This window comes from Denticeps clupeoides, chromosome 12 (genome assembly GCF_900700375.1).
Source record: "Denticeps clupeoides chromosome 12, fDenClu1.1, whole genome shotgun sequence".
Taxonomy (NCBI): Eukaryota; Metazoa; Chordata; class Actinopteri; order Clupeiformes; family Denticipitidae; genus Denticeps; species Denticeps clupeoides.
The window spans coordinates 19,624,770-19,646,228 of NC_041718.1; the positions used below are offsets into that span (position 1 = coordinate 19,624,770).

The 21,459-nt window shown below is 47.6% G+C and overlaps 2 protein-coding genes across 3 annotated transcripts; both read right to left on the minus strand.

The window, feature by feature from the left end:
• Nucleotides 1–278: 278 nt before the first annotated feature.
• Nucleotides 279–9,882, minus strand: LOC114801262 (probable nuclear hormone receptor HR38). 2 transcript variants are annotated; one of them, XM_028999340.1, is made up of 7 exons: nucleotides 9,764–9,882; nucleotides 3,693–4,513; nucleotides 3,471–3,600; nucleotides 3,051–3,214; nucleotides 2,761–2,963; nucleotides 2,498–2,676; nucleotides 279–1,976 (listed from the first exon to the last, which is right to left on the minus strand). In XM_028999340.1, exons 2-7 carry the CDS (start codon nucleotides 4,509–4,511, stop codon nucleotides 1,714–1,716), a joined length of 1,758 nt encoding a protein of 585 aa, XP_028855173.1. In that variant the 5' UTR covers nucleotides 4,512–4,513; nucleotides 9,764–9,882; the 3' UTR covers nucleotides 279–1,713. The 2 variants fall into 2 exon arrangements, with proteins under 2 accessions (XP_028855173.1, XP_028855172.1); XM_028999339.1 differs by lacking the exon at nucleotides 9,764–9,882 and adding an exon at nucleotides 5,617–5,908.
• Nucleotides 9,883–12,309: 2,427 nt separating this feature from the next.
• dgkab (diacylglycerol kinase, alpha b) lies at nucleotides 12,310–21,459 on the minus strand. The gene is given in 26 exon segments (XM_028997927.1): nucleotides 12,310–12,409; nucleotides 12,932–12,992; nucleotides 13,075–13,195; nucleotides 13,307–13,490; nucleotides 14,119–14,209; nucleotides 14,339–14,403; nucleotides 14,726–14,886; nucleotides 14,967–15,056; nucleotides 15,142–15,227; nucleotides 15,320–15,394; nucleotides 15,516–15,589; nucleotides 15,684–15,755; nucleotides 15,837–15,935; nucleotides 16,028–16,138; nucleotides 16,444–16,532; nucleotides 16,780–16,897; nucleotides 17,174–17,290; nucleotides 17,464–17,538; nucleotides 17,611–17,660; nucleotides 17,754–17,828; nucleotides 18,847–18,886; nucleotides 18,888–18,977; nucleotides 19,058–19,134; nucleotides 19,237–19,339; nucleotides 19,447–19,536; nucleotides 21,417–21,459. Coding segments are annotated over 24 exon segments (2,181 nt in total). The 5' UTR covers nucleotides 19,316–19,339; nucleotides 19,447–19,536; nucleotides 21,417–21,459; the 3' UTR covers nucleotides 12,310–12,328.

The window sequence follows — 21,459 nt, forward strand, 5'->3', positions numbered from 1 at the left end:
ACTACAGGAACCTGAGGCGAGACGAAGAGTTCTCCTCCGGGTTCTCGAAACTCGCCTGCGGTATAACTGATAGGAAAGGAAACCTTCCTGCCATGATGTCATCAGCACCGGTCTCCACTTCCTGTCATGATGTCACACTCGTGTGCCTGGTGGCTTCATGGAGAAAATCTTTCTAGAAAATAACCGAAGTGCTGATATTAAAAAAAGAGAGAGAGAGAGATCTGCAGCTGATGAGATGGGCGTCCTAAGCGTCAAAACAGACAACAGGACGGAGCCACTACGTTTCTATCATTTTAATGTTAATTCTCTGCATATATATTTGTACGTATATCTTTTTTTTTTTTTTTTAATCAAAACTCACAAATATAAAGTATCTCTGTCGTAATTTTACACACAATTATGACAAAAATGCATGTAGAAAAGGAAGCAGGGACAGAAAACAGTTCCACATTCCATCACATTTCGTTCATGTGCAACCCCTTCTCTGTTTTTTAATTAAGGACACGAGACACCAAAAAAAAAAAAAAAAAACAGTACCATCCCCGCTTAAGCAGTTCGTAATAAGGCAACAAGTAGTTACAGAGGACCGATCTGGACAGAGTCTGAGCGTGGTCTCCATCTGAAACCAGGGACTACGGGACATTCAGAAGTTTGACTCATTTTCAAATGTTGTTGGGCCACTTGGGACGATAATAATAATATATATTTCATGAAATATATAATGAAAATACATTTTTGAAATGCTGTACAGTGGTTTAATTAGAACTAGAAAGTCATAATGCTCAGCAGAAGAACAAACTGAAATTGTAGGATGCCAACGGAAAATATATATATATACACTACTGTAAAAGTCATGAGCAGCAAAAAATACAGCTCTCTGTTAAGGCACATTCCCATGATGCTCGGTTCTGCTGCCAGGGATGGGCAAATATCCCAGATTAGCGATCAGGCTTCTGAATAGCTGCCGGAGAGAGCAGAATACTGCGCCTGTAATGTTATTTCGTCACCACACACAGCGTAAGGCTTTGGGATTCTGCGCTCGCCTTTGGTCCAGTACTGTTATGTCAAGTGTGTGGCGCGTGTGACTGGTGACATGAAGAGTTTCACTGGTAACGTGCACCAGTGAAGAAATACATCTGCAGCATGTCACATCTCTGCCCTTCTGAAATGTACAGATTTTCTACGCCAATGTGCATTTTTTGGCCTGTTTTTTTTAATATATATATATATTAATATATATTTTTTTTAATAATTATTGTATAGCACAATGTGCAACAACACAAAAACTATCTTTTTGCATAGCAATTAAGCCACTCCAATGATACACACACACACACACACACACACACAAAATGGACAGCAAAATACAACTCAAATGCCCTCTGGTGTGAATGTCTCTCATTCTTGGATGAACATCCAAAAAAATCATCTCTTCAAAAAAAAAAAAAAAATTTCACATGAAATGTCTGGAAGGAGGTGATATAGAAAAAAACCAAAAAAAAAAAAAAAAACCACCACAGTGCACCCTCCCTGCAGTCTCTGCACCAGGAGGCGGAGTCAAATGACTGCCCGTCAATCATTCAGTGTACTGAAAGGAAGTGGAGAAAACGTCACAGTCGGCTCTTATTCCATTTTAATGCAACGACGCTTCAACATCTCCAGCAGAAGCCGAGGACTCGGCCCTTTCTTCCCTGGCGCTCTGCCTCGCGCGCCTCAGAAAGGGAGGTTATCCATGAATATTTTTTCCACAATGGGCGGCGGGGGCACCAGGCCCTCCAGCTTCAGGTAGAAGATGCGCTGCAGCCCTTGGGTGCACAGAGTCCGCAGTTCTGGAAGCTTCCCCAGCAGGCGCGACAAGAAGTTCGGCTGGCTTCGGCCAGGGTCCGTGCTGTTGCCGGTCACGTGATCCCGCAGGCAGGCGATCAGTCGGTTCTGGAACTCCTCGACCCTCTTGGGTTCCTTCAGGCCATGGCGATCTAAACATGACGGGGTTTTGGTTAGAATGTAGCATCTGTAGCTTTTATATTATACACTTTGCATACATGCACCTGTAATATAATAAAATAAATGGCCATATTTTTCCAGTGCGTGAGGTCTAATGTCGCATTCGGTGATTTATTGTCAGAACGCTCGAATCAAGTGCTGATAATCTGCATGTTGGTGTTGGTAGTGGGCGTGGCCACTTTGTGACGTCCACTGACACACTGTGCACTAGGGACACTAGGAGAGGGAAATAACGGAGGAGAAAGGGAGGAGATGGGGGTAGCCTAGCAGGTAACACACTGGCCTATGAACCAGAAGACCCAGGTTCAAACCCCACTTACTACCTTCGTGTCCCTGAGCAGGACACTTAACCCCTGGCTGTCCCTGATTGTAAGTTGCTCTGGATAAGGGCGTCTGGTGAATGCTGTAAATAGTCCAGAAGGAGTCCAAGGCTTGCACACTAATGAATTCCTCTCATTGACCGCGAGGGACATTTGCATGTTTCGCTGCCCACCTGTGATTATGACCAGAGCTGCTAGGCAGGCGAAGGACGAGACGTCCAGATTCATGCGGTGGAGGCTCTGGGAGAAGTCCATGATGGAGTGGATCCAGTCGCCGAAGCCCCGAACGCACTGCTGCCTGTGCAGCACGACGCCGTTACAGAAGATGAGCTTGTCCTTCTCAGGGAGTGATCTGCCAAGCATGCACGAAATAAATAATCAGCGCTTCTTTTACACAGCTAATGGTGGCTCGCACTATAAATAATCTCACACGAACCTGTACGCCAGGCGGAGGATGAAGAGTTCCACGAAAGCCGACTCCAGGAGCAGCTCCTGGTCCTCCGTGCAGAACGCGGTGAAACCTGGGATGGTTTCTGCCCATTTCCAAATCACGTCCATCGTGCTGGTCAGCAGGTCATAGAACTGCTGGATGTCGCTGGCGTCCTCCTTCTCGGGCTGGCAGGACGCTGTCTCCTGATACTGGGGCGAGGGACGGAAAGGCACTCGTTACACAGAGCCAGGTTCCGTTCCCAGCGTCCACCTCCGACTGGCTGGATGGGTCTGTACCTTGGAGTAGTCCAGCTTGCCGGTGGCAGGGTTGGAGTCGATGTGGGCCCTGACCAGAGACGCGATGATGCTGACGGGAGGGGTGGCGGGGCTCGTCTCCAGCGCATTCTTAGGCTTGGAGGGCAGGCGACCTCGGCGACCTTTCAGGCTGTCGGTGCGCACCACTGACAGAGAGAGAGAGGTTCTCCATCAACCATTTTCAAACGTTACTGCAATATAAATAGTCCACCAAATGGACTGGTCGTCCCACAAATATTTCTCTTTATCTAAATCTTGTTTTTAATCTAAGTTTTTTGTCTGTGAAACAGTGCTTTATAAATAAATGTTATAATAATAATATTAATAATAATAATTATTATTATTTTTAAGTCCTGTTCCCCCGTTGCAGTTCAGAGTTTCAGAGTCCGGGCGTGGCCTCACCTTCCTTCACCATGCCGACCACCAGGCACTTCTGGAAACGGCAGAACTGGCACCGGTTTCGCCGCCGCTTGTCCACTGGGCAGTCCTTGTTGGCCAGGCACACATACTTTGCATTTTTTTGTACTGTACGCTTAAACAAAAAAAAAATTATAATTAAAATTATTAGATAAATTCATTAATATGTTGCATTTTTTTTTTCTTGTTATTTGCTTAGCTGCTCACCTTGAAGAAACCCTTGCAGCCCTCACAGGTGCGCACGCCATAATGCTGGCAGGAGGCGTTGTCCCCGCACACGGCACAGCGGCCCTCGTTGGCCCCGGGGCTCCGGGTCTTAGGGGACGCGTGAGACCCCTCCATGAGTAGGGGACTCCCAAGAGGGCCCTGCTCCATCCCCATGGCCCCGAAATGCAGGGGCGAGGCGTGCTGGTGCTGGGCCGTCTGGGAGAAGGGGTCGTCGTCGGGCATCTGGGGCTGGCCGTCCAGGGGCGACAGCTGCTCCACCGCCGGGTTCAGGCCGAAGAAGGCCGACTGCTGCAGTGCCGGCTTGTCCGACACCCAGCACGGACCCGGCGAGAAGGGGCTGAAGGGGGAGTCCCAGGCGGACGCGGCCTGCGTCTGGAAGCCCGGCGTCTGTGGCGAGGTGGCCGCCGAGAGGGGGCTGCCGTAGTAATCTGAGCCGCAGGAGGAGAGCGTCTCGTCCAGGTAGCTCAGAGCGAAGGTGCCTGGGTAGCAGCCGTACACCTGCAGGTCGTCCAGCTTCAGGGGAGACTGCTGGCCGTGGCGGCCGGGCTCCTCACCGTGCGCGTGGCCAACGGCGGAGCTGCCGGAGGCGGCAGGAATCTGGCAGGAGAAGGCGTCGAACTCCCCAGAGTAGCTGGCCACCAGGGTGTTGATGCTGGGCAGGGACGGGCCGGCGAGCTGCTCCCTTTGGCTGCTGAGATCCATGGCCAGTTTGGTGGTGATGTCCGAGCTGAAGAATTCCGAGTTCAGGTAGTTGTTCTCGTAAGGCACGCTTCCATACTGGGTTTGAACACAGGGCATTGCTGGAACACAAACAGCGAAACGAAACGCATTTACACACAGGAACCGGGGGACTTGGGCCAGGGGGGCTGCGGAAATGGCGGATAACGCCGAATAATCTCTTAAGTAAACAACACCAGGGAAATCAGTGACGCCGCCACCTGCCCACCTCCTCCGGCGGCGGCCACGACCCTTTTCTCCAGGCCTCGCAGCTTCTCAGAAAAGCTTAGAAAGCCAGTTGCCTGTGGGAAGAGGGCCTGGCGGTGGGATATTGCGTTACGGCCTCTTAATGCTTTGAAAACCCCTTCGGTTATAAACACGGCAACCGAGCTCCCCGAGGACGGGCGGTACTGAGGAGTAAATGGGTTTGGGTTACAGCGGCGAGCGGGGAGCCAGCAGCAGGGAGGAGATGGAGAAGCGGCAGCGCTCTGAGTGCTGTGTGTGGGGGGGGTGAGGCTATCAAGGGGGTCTTCCTTAGAAGTAAAGCAAGTCTGCGTTTCGAGGGCTGATTTCTAGTAGCCTGAATCTGAGGTCCCTGAAAACCTGTTGCACTAAACTAAAGAAGTTAAAAACTCACACTGAGCACAGAAAAATAAATAAGATACACAGCCACCCACAAAGGCACAAATTAAAACCAATGAATAGAAATCAAAGCATAAAGTAAAAATGATCTTATAGTTTTATTTAAAAGGCATGTTTTGTTTTACACATATAACACGATCTAAAAAGAGCAACTGAAGCTTCCAGCAGTTCGACAAAAAAAAAAATCTTTCAAATAGACCGAAATTGGATTTCAAAACATTAAAACCAATGAAATAATCAAAGCGTAAAATAAAAACGATCTTATAGTTTCATTTAAAAGGCATGTTTTGTTTTACACGTTTGAACATATAACCACATAACACTATTTTAAAAGAGCAACTGAAGCTTCCAGAAGTTCGACAAAAAAATATATATATCTTAATATCTTTCAAATACGTTTATTTAAAAGCGCCTATAATATAAATAAGACAGAATGACAGAAAAACAGACGCGGACAGGAGACGCGCGGTGACGTCCGTACGGGCAACACACCCCCTTTCAACCCGCAGCCGGACGCGGAGGAAAAAGCGCTTTTTACACCGACCTGCTTCAGATGTCCTCAGTCGCGGACGCGAACTGCCGACGTTTTCAGCGCCTTTAAATCCACAGCGTCCGACGAACGCGGAGCCTTCCGCCGCCCCGACACCGTGTGCGCTCCCTGCCCGCGGCGTGCGAGCACATATATACCGGCCTAGCCCCCCCACCGCCTTTATTTTTGCCGTGACGTCACGCCGGGGCGTTCCCTCCCCGCCATACAAGGAGAGGTGGGCGGGCTCGCTTCCGGGCCTCGCGTCCTCGCGCATGACGCACAGGGATTCCATTGACGCAAACGCGCCGGCGGACCGTCTGATCTAAAAATAGGGCCGAGCGACGACGCTACGCGCGCCGGGCTTTTACTGCCTGGAAGGGGCTAAAAATAGACGCCGGGTGATGACATTTTATAGCTAAATCGAGACAAAAAAAAAAAGAACGCCGCCACGGGAGCACCTGTACAGGTGCGGAGGGTCCCGCCCCCGGAGGAGGACCACACGGCCTTCGGTTGGAAACGACCACACGCAGGAGTCGGAGCAGACGAGCCCCGAGGAAAGCCCTTAAACGCGGCCACGTGTGCGATCTCCGTCCGGTTACAGGATGCGGGCGTGTTACTGATCTGATGATGATGATGATGATGATGCTTCATTATTATTCTGTTTAATCCGCGGTGGGCACGAGGTGATGCCCTCGTCCAGGAAATCATGCACTTCAGCAGAAGTTTAGCATTTCGTGACAAAACCTTTCCATTTAAGTCTGATTAAAACCGAGTTTTGTCAGCAGGACAAGAAATTCTGTCAAATTTCCAAATTTCGTAACCGACCCCAATTAATTAATAGTAATTGGTTATAGATATTGTTTTTTTTTTTTTTTATAGAATTAGGTAGAGTGGTAGTGGCCTAGCGGGTAACACACTCGCCTGTGAACCAGACTACTGATTGTAAGTCGCTCTGGATAAGGGTGTCTGGTAAATGTAAATATAAAAATAAATATGTATGTACTGCACTGTCCTCACAACAATAACTCTGCAATAGGATGGGACTGTCTAGAATTGTAAAACACACAAATTCTAATGATTACAAAGTGAAAGTGCTTTCTCTCCCAATTCTGTAAAAGATCTACACGCAAAAATCTACAGATGGAGAACAATGTTGTATTGCTGCTCATACATCCTGTCAAATAAGGAAATTCTGCAATAAACACTTAAGCAAAATCAATATTTGATCAGTGTTTAACATACTGGGAGGGGGGGTTATGTTAACGAAATTGCTTGCACACTACTTTTGGACACTACTGTAAATGTATTGGAGGATGTTGGACCTTATATGCATTTTCCTCGGTCTGAAGGCTTGATGGCCTTTGTAACTCGTAGCTACCATTGCTAACACATGATTGGACGGCGTCTGTTTCTGGGAGGGGCTTAGCCATTAGACCGCTCGGCACTCCCAAGCGTTGTTAAATGCGCCCGTCTGGCCATGGCCGTGCCGTGCTCATTCACTATTTCTGTGAGCAAATTTTCTGGACACCTCGGCACACTGGTATATTAAGTTCAGCAGTGTCCGTAATTACCTGACGGATTTAGCTCGCGGACCGTTTGGCACCTGCTACCTTCTGTTTGTCATCAGCCTCCAGCCTCTTGCTTATGTAATGGGAGGCGACGCTTCAGCGGCTAATTGGCTCTTATTTTAAAAGAGCGCTCGACTCCGGGGATATTAAAATAAAAGTACACCGATTGAGGAACGCACCCTGGCTTCCCCTTGGCGCGGCGAGGGAGGCTTAAGTGCCTGGCCGGTCAGGTGATGTGCCTCCTGTGGCCTGGCTGCGGTGGCCTGGATCATTCTGCCGTGGCTGCCATTAAGGCCGTGTTTGCATTGAGCTGTCAGCAGATTCGGGGGCAGCTGATTAGCACGTACATGGAATACGATGGCCGCCCGCTTTACCACTCAGACACACACGCCTAAACATCTCATTATAGGCCCACGTCAAACATTTCCGAACGTCGCAAAGCTTCAGTTGTGCTAAAATGAGCTGTTATCAGATGGTTGCTGGTTCGAATACCGATCCGCCAAGGCGCCACTGAGCAGAGCACCTTCCCCACACGCTGCTCCCCGGGCGCCTGTCGTGGCCGCCCACTGCTCACCAAGGGAGATGGATTAAATGCAGAGGACAAATTTCACCATGTGAACCGTGTGCTGTGCTGCTGTGTATCACAAGTGACAATCACTTCACTTCTTTTTTTTTTTTTTAACAGTTTAGTCCATTGATAGTGCTGAACTGCTTTACTATGGCACCTGTCTGACATATTAGGCAACAAGTTGATGTGTGAAAAAGTTGATGCATGAAAACATGACCTGAGGGACTTGACATGAACTGGATTGCAATGCTCAACGACTGCGGGGCAGAGAAGACCAGACATTTTTACAGAATTGATTTTACAGAAAAAAAGGGGCAGCGGTGGCCCCTAGCGGTAGAGGAAGCGGCCCGGTAATCAAGAGGTTGCCGGTTCGAATCCCTGCTGAAATCCTTAATGCTGGTCTGTTGGAACATGGCACAGTTGTGGCCTAGCGATTAAGAAAGGAGACTTGTTGCACGCTCAAATCCCAAACCACTAAAGGTTCCACTGAGATCCCCTTGATCACGTTTAAAAACCCAGCCATCATGGGTTTAACTTACTTATCAACTTAAAAATCTACATGTTCAAATCATTAAACACTAAATAATGCACTCCCCAGCTGTGCTTGCTGTGAAACAATCAGTTTCACTTTTCATCACTTACATTTAACATCTAAGGCATTTGGCAGACGGCCTTATCCAGAGCGACTTACAATCATCTTCAGCTGAACCCTGTGCACCACTGGAAGATCCTACAATGGGCATGTGGGCATCAGAACTGGACCTTGGAGCAATGGAAGACACCACAGCACACCCTCCATGGAACGAGGAGGACCATCACAGTGGAGCAGGAGAATGTAATTTTTTTTTTTTAATCATTCCAATTTGGCTGAATTGTAAATACCACATTTCGTTTTCTTATGAAACGTTTTCTTATTGCTTCACACAGATTTTAAATTAAACAGTGCATTAAACGGCTAAACGAGAGGCGCTCTAGGCTTTCTTAGTATAATTAGCGTCAAACGTTATACTGGAAACCACACCTAAACTATCTGTGCAATGCTGCACTGGTAGCACATCATCACTTGGGTTTTGCCAGGTGCTTAACAAGCTTGGATTTACTCTCCCGAGAGATTTTTACACCGCCCCTTAACTCCACGCAGCAAATTGAATCTTATTTTGGAGCCGGGTGGCTGTTTTACGGGTTGCCACCACAACATTGCGGGGATAGCGTTGCCTTCCAGAACCTGAGATGACCTCAGGGATGGACGGACGCATGCTGGCCCAGCCTCATTAGTCGTGTGTGTTTAGAAGAAGAAAAGGTCAGGGAATGTGCTCACATTGCCCGTCCGGACGCTGTAGAGCCCGTCACTCTCCCGGCCAGTCAGCTTGGTGTTCGTTTCACCCCACACCAATCATCAGCGGAGACACGCCCTCTCTCTGGGCAGTGCAAAGCTACCCACATACATCAGCACTTCTCGCCGGGTGTCATGTGACCAACAGGGGCCAACACAGGAGCGTACAGACGCTTCATTCACCTTCGTTTGTAAACTAGAGAGATAAAATACATCATAGCCATCATACAAATGGGCACTGGTGGCCCTAGTGGGTAAGGAAGTGGAAAAATCCTGAACCGCCACTGAGCAAGGTACCGTCCCCACACACTGCTCCCCGGCCCACTGCTCACTATGATGCAGGGTTAAAAGTGGGATCTAGACACTTCAGTGTCCTGCTGGGAGCCTCATCACAGTTGCGGAGCTGAGCAGAGGCTGCTCAGAGTGGAGACCTGGGGTTGCCAGGTGCGCCCAATCTAAGCAGCCTCTCGGGGGTCGTTTATTTACGCCCGGATTTACGACATCTTGAGATTTTTCAACAGGTTAAGAGTTTTAAAGTGTAATTTGCAAGGAGAGTTTTGACGCCTTGTGTTTTTGAGCCCCGTTCCATATTGCATCTGACCAAATTTCTGCCTCCGACATGGCCACCCCGCCAGAAACTTCACTTCCTTAAACGCCCGGGCGGCGCAGAAAGAGCCGCGCATTCACGCTTACCTGCCGGTCTCACCTGTCGGCGCGGCCGCGGTCACGCTCCTGAAACGCGGGGCCGCGGCGGGGAACACCCACCCACCCCGGTTCCACTCGGCCGCTCGTTACCGGAGAACAGCGATGCTTGTCTCTGCAGAACAACGGAGGCTCGGCCTCCGATGACGTCAATCCGAGGTGCCCATTGACGTAGATGGAATCCCTGCCAGTGACGTCAGTCGCGGACGAAGCGACGCGAAAACAAAGAAGGGGGAGGAGGGGAGTTTCTAAAAATACGCAACGGAACAGCGCGAGTGAGAAAAGACTTTCATTAGGTCTGCGCGCGCACACACACACACACACGCGCGCACACTCACACACACGTACGCACACACACACGTACACACACACATACACTCCCACACGCACACACACACACGCACGCACACGCATACACACACACACGCGCGCGCGCACACACACACACACACACGCACACACACACACATACACGTACACACACACGCGCGCACACACACACGTATACACACACGTACACACGCACACACACACACATACACACACGTACACATACACACGCACACACCAGGCCTGGTTCATTTGCTCTTCTATCACTTCTGCTGTAGACAGAAAGAAAAGTACCGCGGTGCTCAGCATCACCGTCCGACTTTTTAGTTCTCCTGACTAACCATTTACCATGAAATTTAAAACCATCAACAAATATGGGGTATCTGTTTATTTTTTTTTAAATCCTCTGTCCTTTACTACTCTGGACTAATAATGGTGGAAAAATTATGGAAATTGTACCTATTTATTTCATTCAGCCTATATACCAGTTAACTAGTAAATCTATAGTTTACTAATAGATATATTGGTAAATTAGTTATAAGAAGCACAGTAATGTCTTATTGCGACATTATTGTCACAATACATCATAGCCACCAGGCCCTGGCCATATTGTCACATTTTTGTGCCTCTGATAACTAATTTACTAGTATAAAACAGTTATTCGAGGTAGAATAATGTCACAATAATGACCATCTTGGCTGTAGCAGATACAGAAGTCAATGCACGAATATCTTTTCGTGAATAAATGAAACAAAACTTGACGGAAAAAGTTGTAACTATGGGCACGTACCAACCGGGTTCCGTTTTAATGGATACTGATATGGTATGGTATTTGGGTGATATTGACACTGACATGTGCAGCAAGCCGGTTCAGAGGCAGGAGGTGTAGGCTGATAATGAGTTAATAGCAACGAGGAGAATTAACCTAATTAAAGGACATTGGTGCTGCAGAAGGGCTTCCTGGCCTTGGAGGGAAGACTCTTGAGCAGGGAGGTCTGCAGAGCTGGATTTTCTTTAGATTAAACTTTAAAATATGAGCCTGAAGAACGGGCTTGTCTGCACTGGTGGATTGGCATCATTTAAAATGAGAAGTTGTACTAAAACAGGCCGAGGGACACCCACGGCCGCTTTAAAAAACAATTTCTGGAACAATTGTAAAGTTTCTGACAAATTAATTTAGAGAAAGAGACAGTGCGAGTGGAGCTGGAGGTTAAGGCTCTTGCCTTAATGGAGTTTCCATGTTCACTGCGTGCCTGTGTGGGTGTCTTCTGGGTTCTCTGGTTTCCTCTCACACTCCGAAGACGTGGAAGCTGGGTGGGCAGGAGTCTCCGGACTGCCCCTGCGCTGCATGTGTGTGTGGCGAGGGAACAACGGGCGCATACCGATGGTGCATCTGTCGGCGGCGGGCTCGTAGATGATTTCAATTTCCAACCGAATCTGCATAGATACCCAGCTGCTGTGGAGCAGCAGGCCAGAGACCCTTGAAGCCCATATACAGTTTGTGTCTGTGTGGGTGTGTGTGTGTGTGTGTGTGTGTGTGCGTTACAAGACTTAGATTACAACCAGGGACATTTCCCAGCTTCTGGGCACCACTACAGGCATGTCACCGGAGAGTGGGCATTTGGAGAGGTCTAGGGGGCATTTGCTGGCTTCTGTAGGAACTGAGGCATGGAAATGTTAGGCCAACCCTCCCCAGCACGGACACACTATACCATCTCAAGGTAACCTTCTGTAGCTCCGAGAGACAGAGCAGACGAGCTTCTGAACAATTTCCTTTCTGTCCTGGACACGCTTCACAGTCTCCAGCAAGCGACTGAGAATAATGGATACAACCTATTTAAATCATTTGAATCCATTTGACACGTACTTTATTTTAAAAAACAATTCACAATATTGCAAATTTTTACTCTGTACACATTTAACAAGTAAATATTAATATACAAACACACCAACACATTTAAATTTACATTTAGAAAAGCAAAACCTAGTAAATGAATGAAAATAATAACTTTCTAATGTCGCAAAAAATGTATCAACATGATAACTTACCAATATCACAATATCATGAATTAATTATCTAACATGTTGAAGATATGGGGGTTCAGGACGACAGACCATTAAAACCAATTGTTTCTGAAACATGGGCCAAGGACTGAATTCGGTATTGTGCCACCATTCGGCTGCAGAAATAACTGACTGACAATAAATGGTGTACGATGCTGCATTTTATTTCAGGTGGAAAAATCCGGACACTTTTGCTGGCGCAGCCATCATCATGTTGGCCTGGTTCTTGTGTGTGATGTGGATCTGGCAAGGGTCACCATGGAAATGGTGTGAACGTGTTTGTCACATAAACACCTGTACATTTATACTATGCAGTGAAATGTAAGCCTGATCACTCTTAAATGGCACCAAAATTTGATTTTATTTCATATTTATATATATTATTTTATTCTTTTTTAAGACGCCATTAAATGGGAGGTCAACTGAATTAATTAGAAAGTGGAGACATTAGACATTTAATTTAAAATTTTTATAATACAATTAATAAGGTACTAATAATAAGTTATATATTTTATATATATAAAATAATCCAGGATAATTAGTAGGCATTATTAAATAATAGATAAAAGTTGAGTGTAAACCTCAAGCAGGCAGTGCCATCTAGTGGTGCTTTCTTAAAATAATGATTTAGATATTTATTGCTAGTTAGGATATTTTGAATTTGCTATAATTGAAATTCAAAACGTTTTATCTGCTCAGCTCACAGTGGCCTCTATGAAAGCTGATACATATGAAAGTTGAATAAGAAAGAATAACAAGACTCACCGTGCAGGCTGGCTGCATCCAGGGCTCTCCGTCTATTTGCATGGGCAAGGCTTTATTGGTCCTAAAAGAAAAGAACCTCAAACTCCAGCATCTGCCAGCAGAAATAATCTGGCTGTGTGATCCTTCATGTGTGTGAAGGTCACCTGATTGTGATCTGGGACGTCTGTGCCAGTCGGTGTCCTTTGCTCTTCAGGCCGGTGTAGATCTGACCCATTTCCATAGCGCCCTCTAAGCCAACCACCTCCAAGCGTTTGTCACTCAAATCTTAAAGAAAAAAACCCACTTAAATGTCTCATCACCGTTGATTTCAGAAAGTGAATTAAATCTTTGAAATGAGTTACTTTAGAAGGTAGAATGGGATGTTATTCAGTTTACCCTGTGAGCTCATTTTCAGCATGTCGCGGTCTGTTATGACCTCCGGTAAGTTTCTGTCATCTTTACCCTCGCTGTCCTTCTTCGACTCGCCCCACAGGTTAGAACCACCGTGCATGCTGGGAATGTTGAGGATGGCAATGCCCTGGAAGTGCAGGTTGCTCAGGTCCAGCTGAACACCACAGCACTGACGGCCGAAGAATCAGAAAAGGTCAGTTTTGCCAACCAGAATTCTTTCATCAATTCCTCCACTCCGACAATCGTGGCAACATTTCCAAAATCAAGCAAAGGAACAGGAAGGAAGCTGAAAGATGTTCTGATGGGTGACAATCGTGGCCAAACATTGTGATTTGGTTTGTTTGAATTGTGGGGAAGCAACGGAACAGGTATCCCATGGTACGGTCCGTGGGCCACGGTTATCAGTTCGTTTTTTTGCGTAGAGAACAACGTGCAGGTTATGTCCTTGTGTTTCTCTGAAGGGCCACAGCAGGTTTCTTCAAAAGCATTTTCGATAGACTGTTGTCGTTTTGCTGCGGTTTGTAACATATGTGAAATGCTTCTTTAAGACAATCTACACTTTGTGGTGGGCGGAGCTATCGGCCTGCACTTTTCCTGTATTTAACCTTCACTTTCGAACAGAACAGTAACAGTAAGGAGGAGCTTTCGAGAATTGCCACTGTAAGATTTCAAAATGAACTGCGAAAACGAAATCCTGCGGTCCATAAGGGCATTTTGGACCGTGCAGGGCGGACCGAATGACTTGATATTTTACTGAGTACCGATGCACCGCTATTGAATTTGTATCCCGTCTTTACCTCGACAGTGAGACAGTCATTAAGCTTCTTGCAGGAGGCAGAGATGGTCTCCGAGGTGGCCAGTTCGAAATAACACAACTTATTCTTCGCTCTGTTAAAGGGAAACTGTGGATTAATAAGAGGCGTTCAAATCTACGAGCCGCCACCCGCCATTCACCCACCCACCGACCCACCGCGGGGAGCAGCTGCCGGCAGAGCACACAGTCTGACCTCAGCTCACCTGCTGTTGAACTTCTGCGGGTTCTTCTCCCTCATGGTGTGGAACCGGTGAGCGATGGAGGCGTCCTGGCAGCAGAAAAACATTACTAACAAAACTCGCCACATATCTACGCTACAGGCCAAAAGATTTTAGAAGAAAACGTTGGATAAAACAACCAATAATTTAATGGATATAAAAGCATATGTTGAATAGTTAACATTTACATTTATACCATTTATCCAGAGCGACTTACAATCAGTAGTTAGAGGGACAGTCCCCCCCTGGAGACACTCAGGGTTAAGTGTCTTGCTCAGGGACACGACGGTAGTAAGTGGGGTTTGAACCTGGGACGTCGTGACTACTTCCACCCTATGTAGTTATTCTGTCCTGTACGTTCCTGGGACTCACCACCCCGATGGAGAAGTAGTTGTTGATGATTTCGTAGGGCACGGGGTCACCCTCGTCCTGGGGGTTGTCGGGGACGACTCGCACGCTCCAGCGGTCCATAGGGACCACCACGGCCCTCTCCAGCTCCCTCAGGGTCTCGGTGAGGTCGGAGCCCTCGTACCCTGTGGAGGTCACGTGCCGTTTATAGCGCGGCAGCAGGCGCTGGCCGCACCGCACCGCAGTATGTGTTGAAATATCCTACCGCCGCCCCAGCGCAGACAGCGAGCCAGGTCGTTCCCCGTCCCCAGAGGCAGCACCGCCACGGGAGGACTCATCACCAGTTCGGCTCTGTCTGGTGAAATCAAGCACGCAACAATCTTGACCTTCTCGCTTAATCCCAGCACGATTTGAAATTGTGGCACGAGAACGCTGCTAACCAATAGCGTCCAGGATCCAGCCGACAGTCCCATCTCCCCCGCAAACCAGGATTCTGTATCTCCGCAGATTCCGGCAAAAGTACAACCTGGTAAAACAAACAAAAAAAGCCGTCAGTAGTTCAGAACCCGCCGCTGGACGCACTCCGAATGCGCAGTGACGCGAAGATCTGCTCCTCACCCCGGGTTCGGCCCTCCGTTGGAGAGGTTGAACACTTGCCGTGGATTCAGGAGGTACTGGAACTTTCTTAATACCCTGGAATACGCAACAGGTTGCCAGGTTGGTCGGAGAGACACCGACCGGCCACCGGCATGAGGAGCTCTTCGGTTTTAGTGGAGCAGATTTAATGTTCAGGGGTGTGATGTGATATTTTTACCTCTCTCCCTGTTTCCCTCCACTTTTGGGGTTGACGAACACCATGAGGGGGTGAGTTTGGGGTACCGGGGTTATCTGAGAGGGATGCACATCTTTTCAGTTGCTGACATTCTGGCACAACCACTGTAGAAAAGTACATCCGAGCATCCTCAACACGCAGTTCCCTTACGTGTAAGAAGTTGCCGTCAGCCGTCATATTAGTCAGTTCACCTTCCTCGAAGGACTCGGAGTCTTCCTCTTCCTGTCACAAAGACAGAAAAACCTGATTCCGCTCTGTGCTCGTCATCCGAGTCTCACATTACAGTCTGATTCTCAGCGCTACCTTCACGAGGGGGTAGATCGCCCACGGTGGCAGGATATGATCTTTCAGAGGGCCGCAATCGCACTCGGACGAGCCCAGGGACACACATTCATCGTGCCGCTTGAGAAAAGTGAAACAGCGTTTAACTGGTGTGCATTGGTGGGAATTAATGGACAATTTACACACAAACACACACACACACGCACGCATACCGTGACGTGGCACCACACGCAGCGTTTCCCTCCCAGGGTTTTGATCTTCTTGTGGCAGTGTTCGCATCTACAAGAGTCGCTCTCCGTCCTCACCCAGTCATGAGCAGAGACCTGAGTCACAGAAGAAGGGACGCACGGCGTCTCCAGATCACACACGCCATGGCAACTGGGCGGTGGTGGCCTAGCGGTTAAGGAAGCGGCCCCGTAATCAGGCGCCTGTCATGGCTGCCCACAGCTCGCTCAGGGTGATGGGTTAACGGCAGGGGACAAATTTCACTGTGTGCAATCACTTCACTTTCACTCCGTTTACCCGTTAACAACACAAGAGGAAGCGCTCCGTTCGAGGGCCGACAAAGAGGAATGTACTTTCATGGCGCAGTTCACCTCTGTGTTACTAATTATCATCAGAGCCTCACCCCGATCTCAGCCTTGGACCTGACATACGTCCGGATGCAGGGGACGCTGTTCTTGTTGGCACAGCGACTGTGGACGGTGTACTTGCACACTGTGAGTCAGCAAGAGACAATAATATATATTAAAATATATATTTTTTCTATATTGTATATATTTTTTTCCTTGTATAAATGTATATGTGTATGTGTATATATGTGTGTGTGTGTATATATATTGTCCAGTTCTTCCCACCAAACTATCCCTATCCTAAGGTTCATTGAGTTTAATAATAGAAGGTAGGAGTCATGCTGTGATTGATGGAGCTTCGGCGCCCTCTGGTGGTGAGAAGCGGGACTCACCGTTGCAGCACAGGCCCTGCTTTCGCAGCCCCATCAGCATCCCCTCACAGACACAGCAGTGGGTCGGCCGGTTGAAGTTCTTCATCCTCCAGATGTGCTGCCCGTTCTTCTCTGCCATCTGTTGACATGGGGGAGGGGCCACCACACTCGCTCAATGATTTTGCAAATACACACTTATGCAATTACACAGTAAACTTGTCCAAGATGGACAATAAGCGCAAGAGGGGAGGCTGGAGGAGAGACCACATCTGTCAGACAGGAGAGTCTGAAAGAATATTGTTATGCACGTTTCGATACACATTTGTGTAATGGAGTGTGGTCTCGCGGCCCAGTTTGTCAGGCCACGCCCAGCCATTGATCCCTGCAGACTGCACGGCCATGCCGCTGCACTTGCCTTCAGTCCCAGCAACACCAGGAGGGGGATGTTGTTCATCCCGCCCAGAACCCACTCCTGCAGGGTCACCGTCCCACTGTTATCCGCGTCAATGGCCCGCATGGTGTCCTCCAGCACCTGAGCAGTTTCAGAACAAGCATCAGTCGAAATTTTACACCAATATTTGCAGAAATTGTAATAGTTGAGGTGGCACCGGATCATTTGAATCCATAAAATCAAAAACCTAAATCTTAAAATCTAAATGAAGTTATGGGAGTGTGTGGTGATACTGGTGATTTGAACGTCCCTACCGGCCTGAGCTCAGTGACGTCCCATCCTAGGTAATCAGCGGCGCGCATCATCTGGGTTATGATTATGTCGACCTCCTGAAAAAGCGTGTTTCAGACGGAGATCAACTTTAGTAAAGAGCTGCTGACAGACCCTGTGCAGAAACTTACTGGCTTATCCAGAACCCCATTCCCGTCCTTGTCGTACAGTTTGAACGTGACTGAAAGCACAAAATGAACAAAATTAATGAGAGACGGTGCAATCTTAGACTCATCATTCCATCCCGTGGAACACAGGCACAAACGAAACTCACATTCCAGCTTGTCTCGCGGCTTCCCTTCCTCCAAGACTGAGAAGTAGCAGGACACGGCTTTCAGACAAACCCCATCTGAAAACACACACACAAAGCGCCATGTTTTATGAAAAAATTCACCTGTGTGCCTTTGTAGATTAAACCATGGGAATGGAGGAAACATCTGCAGCAACTATTATATTGTCCATTAACAGGCCCATTATCCTTTAAACATCTCAAAAATGGGAATGGATCGCAGGTAATAGTACAATAATCTGAGACGCTTGATTATAATGTGCTGATTATAATCAGCCATAACATAAATGAATATAGATATTAATATTTATCAAAACAAATTTACTTTTTAATGACGTTCTAACATTGAGATATTAAATTGCATAGATTTTCGACACAGTTCTGGTTCAGAAGTTAAAAAAAAAACCCTCACCAGGATTTTATTCTAACCTAGAAAATTCTCCAGCTGGATTAATATCCCATTGAGTGTTTTTATTTTCTGAACCTGAACTAGTCACCTCTGACTTTAAGGACCCCCAACTATGAATACAATCTTTTTATTCACTCTGTTGTAGTTTCTATACAGAAGTCAGGTCAGACAAGAAGAAGGTTACAAGTTCATCTAAATATTCTCTAAAGAGGAAGGTCTTGAGCTGCCGTGTGAAGGTGCTCAGTGACCGAGCTGTTCTGACCTCGAGGGGAAGTTCATTCCACCACCGAGGGGCCAAGACAGAGAAGAGTCTAGATGAGCGTCTTCCTTTTACCTCCAGAGATGGAGGGACCAGGCGAGCAGTACTGGAGGCTCGGAGTATACGAGGTGCAGTGCGAGGTGTAATAAGGGCTGTGAGGTAGGATGGTGCTACTCCATGTTTGGCTTTGTAGGCCAGCATCAGTATTTTGAACCTACTGGGAGCCAGTGGAGGGAACGTAGTAGAGGGGCGGTGTGGAGAATTTGGGAAGGTGGAAGATCAGTCGTGTTGCTGCATTTTGTATGAGTTGGTCCATTAATACTGGTCCATTCAGCAGTGACTGAGGAGCAGAGCACCAGCAATTTTTCCAAATCTCCCTATAATCTACTGTAGATAGCTGGAGTTCTTACCGTCTTTTGGGCGTTCGCTCGACTCAGAGGACTGGAAAATACCGGTAGAGGTGCTGGCAGAGGTCAGACGGCAAATCCTCCACTTCCAGGTAGGACTTCAAGAAGAGGGAGAATCCTGTCTGGTCGACACGCTAAAGGAGAGGAAACAGGACAGCGTTCAGATTTGGCAGATTCGGCAATAATTCTCCTTCACCAGAAAAAAAGAACTCACATCTCCCAACCTGTACTGGACCAGTTTACCGCCGGCATGGAACTCCTTCAGCACGTCCTTCACATTCATGGTGCTGTCTGTTCGTGGAGACATGAGGCACAAAGAACCCGGATTATCCAGAACTGATCTATCCATTCAGCTCATATGGGTCAAACGAGGGAACCACAGGCGGGACTCACACTCCATGTACTGCTGCAGCTGAATGAAATCCACCGCGCTCAGCTCCCCGACGGCAGCGTCGTCGGCCATCGTCGTCATGGCGCCGCCGACCTGACCTGAGGACTTTAAAACAACTGGTCACTCATCTGAGCAGAACAGTGATTGGAGCCGCTGGGCACTAATTCTGTGTGGAATCTGGTTTGCGTGTGTGTGTGTGTGTGTGTGTTTACCTGGTGACGGGTTGGAACCCTGGCCTGGGGCACTTCCTGCTTTGTCCCCCTGGTCGGCTCTGACTGGCTCCGGTTGCCCGCAACCCTGACCTGGACAAGCGTGTTTGGACAAGGGAGGAGCGGACAGTAATTCACTAAACAGAAGACAAGTTCTCCAGGACATAAACTCTTCTCAGGGTGTGGCCATCTAACAACCAACTACAACTAGTACTTCATTATAACTAGTACTTTAGAACAGTCACCGAATATACTGGTACGATGAACCATTTTAAAAGTGAAGTGATTGTCATTGTAAAACACTGCAGCACAGCACACGGTGACACAACACGGTGACTCTGCTTTTAACCATCAATCTTAGTGAGCAGTGGACAGCCTCCGTGGCAGCTCGGGATTCAAACCGGCAACCTTCTGATTACAGGTCCGCTTCCTTAACCACTAGGCCACCATTAATTACGTCCATTCACAGCAGTACAGTGTCAGTAGGCAAACTGGAAGAAACTAACTGGTTATATTAAAGGGTGAGGACCACAAGTGACATTTTTGGTGACAAATTGCAAAATGAAATGTTGTTTGTGGCTATTAAGCAAAATGGGAAAAAATGGACTATTGTCCAATAAAATATAAAACCGCGTGCTGAGACACGAATCTACTTCAGCTGTTCGCAGTTCTCTCTAGAGCAGGAACGTGAATGAGCGAGGAGGTGAACAGCAGCTGTGGTGGACCTTCACTCGCAGTTCCTCTCAGCTCGGTTTTCAGATCCTCTGCTTTGTCACGTGCCCGTTCTGCCTGAAGAAGCCGGCGCGGAAATTAGAGGTTTCGTCTGGAACCGGTTCCCCCTCATTCCACACGCCGCTGCGTCACCCGCTATCTAGGGACGCCGTGTTCTGACAAGACCCGGCCCGACACGAGGGGACGGTGCAGCGAGCCCTAGTCTGCACTTTACTATATTACATTTACCTGAGCTCCAATCAGGCAAAAGAGGATCAAAAAGAATCCAAAGAGGCCGTATTTTTAAAAACTGCATTACATTAATGTACAATAATGATGCAACCACAGAAGTTATGCAAGCCAGGCACAGCCAGGTAATTGTAATTACCCCTCAGAGCCAGAAACAATCGTCCGGTGGCTTTCGGCCCATTATTAGGATTGCATGCGGCTTCATCCAATAAGGGAATGTATTATGCATTTGCAGCAGATATTAATTTGAACAGGCCCTTGTCTTCCATAAAAAGCGAGAGCCAGCCAAGATGTGCCTGTCACCTTGAAGGCCCACCTTCGGGCCAGAGAAGACATAAGCAGAGAACGCACCCAAAGAAACAAGGTAAAAGTGTCAATCGTCGGGGCAGACAAACATAGTTTTTTATTCATAACTAGAAAAATTAAGACATTATCTCAAAAGTTTGAAAGACCCCTGGAGGACCTCAGCCAAGTTTGTTTAGCCCTTTCAAAAGAAAGAAAGAAAGAAAGAAAGAAAGAAAGAAAGAAAGAAAGTGGGCAAAGAGTTCAGCGTTTAAATAATCTGCGATCTCGCTTTATTCTCGACCGCCAGGTGGGTTCTTTTAGTCTCAATCCACATCAAGATAAAACAGATCGGAGCTGATGTATGACTCTTGCTCAAGGTACCACTGAGGCCAAGGAACATAATCCCATGGAAGGCGCCGCTCTCTGACGTCACGACGCTCATCATCCATCGTCCGGCAACATGACTCGGAGCCGCGTTTCGCCCGAAAAATATTAACGTCCGGATATTTATCCCGATTTGACCGGCGCTTTATTAGTTAACTGTGTTAACTGCGTGTTTCTACATCGAAACTCTTTATTGTAGAAGTAAAAAACACAAAGCAGAATAATATCACCGATATACCGACACTGGTTAATGGTGCAATTTAATTGTTTTTTTTTTTTGGTTTGTTTAAATTGAAGTAAATAATAAATCGGCTATTGGAGATCGTAGCCGGTCTGAAACTCACCTGAACCGCGGCGACAGAGACTCGGCGCGTCCGCAGCCGCGCT

Coding starts and splice junctions, on each gene's coding strand:
- LOC114801262 (XM_028999339.1), bottom strand. CDS start 5,893: ATGGAATCCCTGTGCGTCATGCGCGAGGACGCGAGGCCCGGAAGCGAG. Junction 3,601..3,692: donor GCTGCAAGGGTTTCTTCAAG/GTGAGCAGCTAA, acceptor TTTTTGTTTAAG/CGTACAGTACAAAAAAATGC. Junction 1,977..2,497: donor AGCTCTGGTCATAATCACAG/GTGGGCAGCGAA, acceptor CGTCATGTTTAG/ATCGCCATGGCCTGAAGGAA.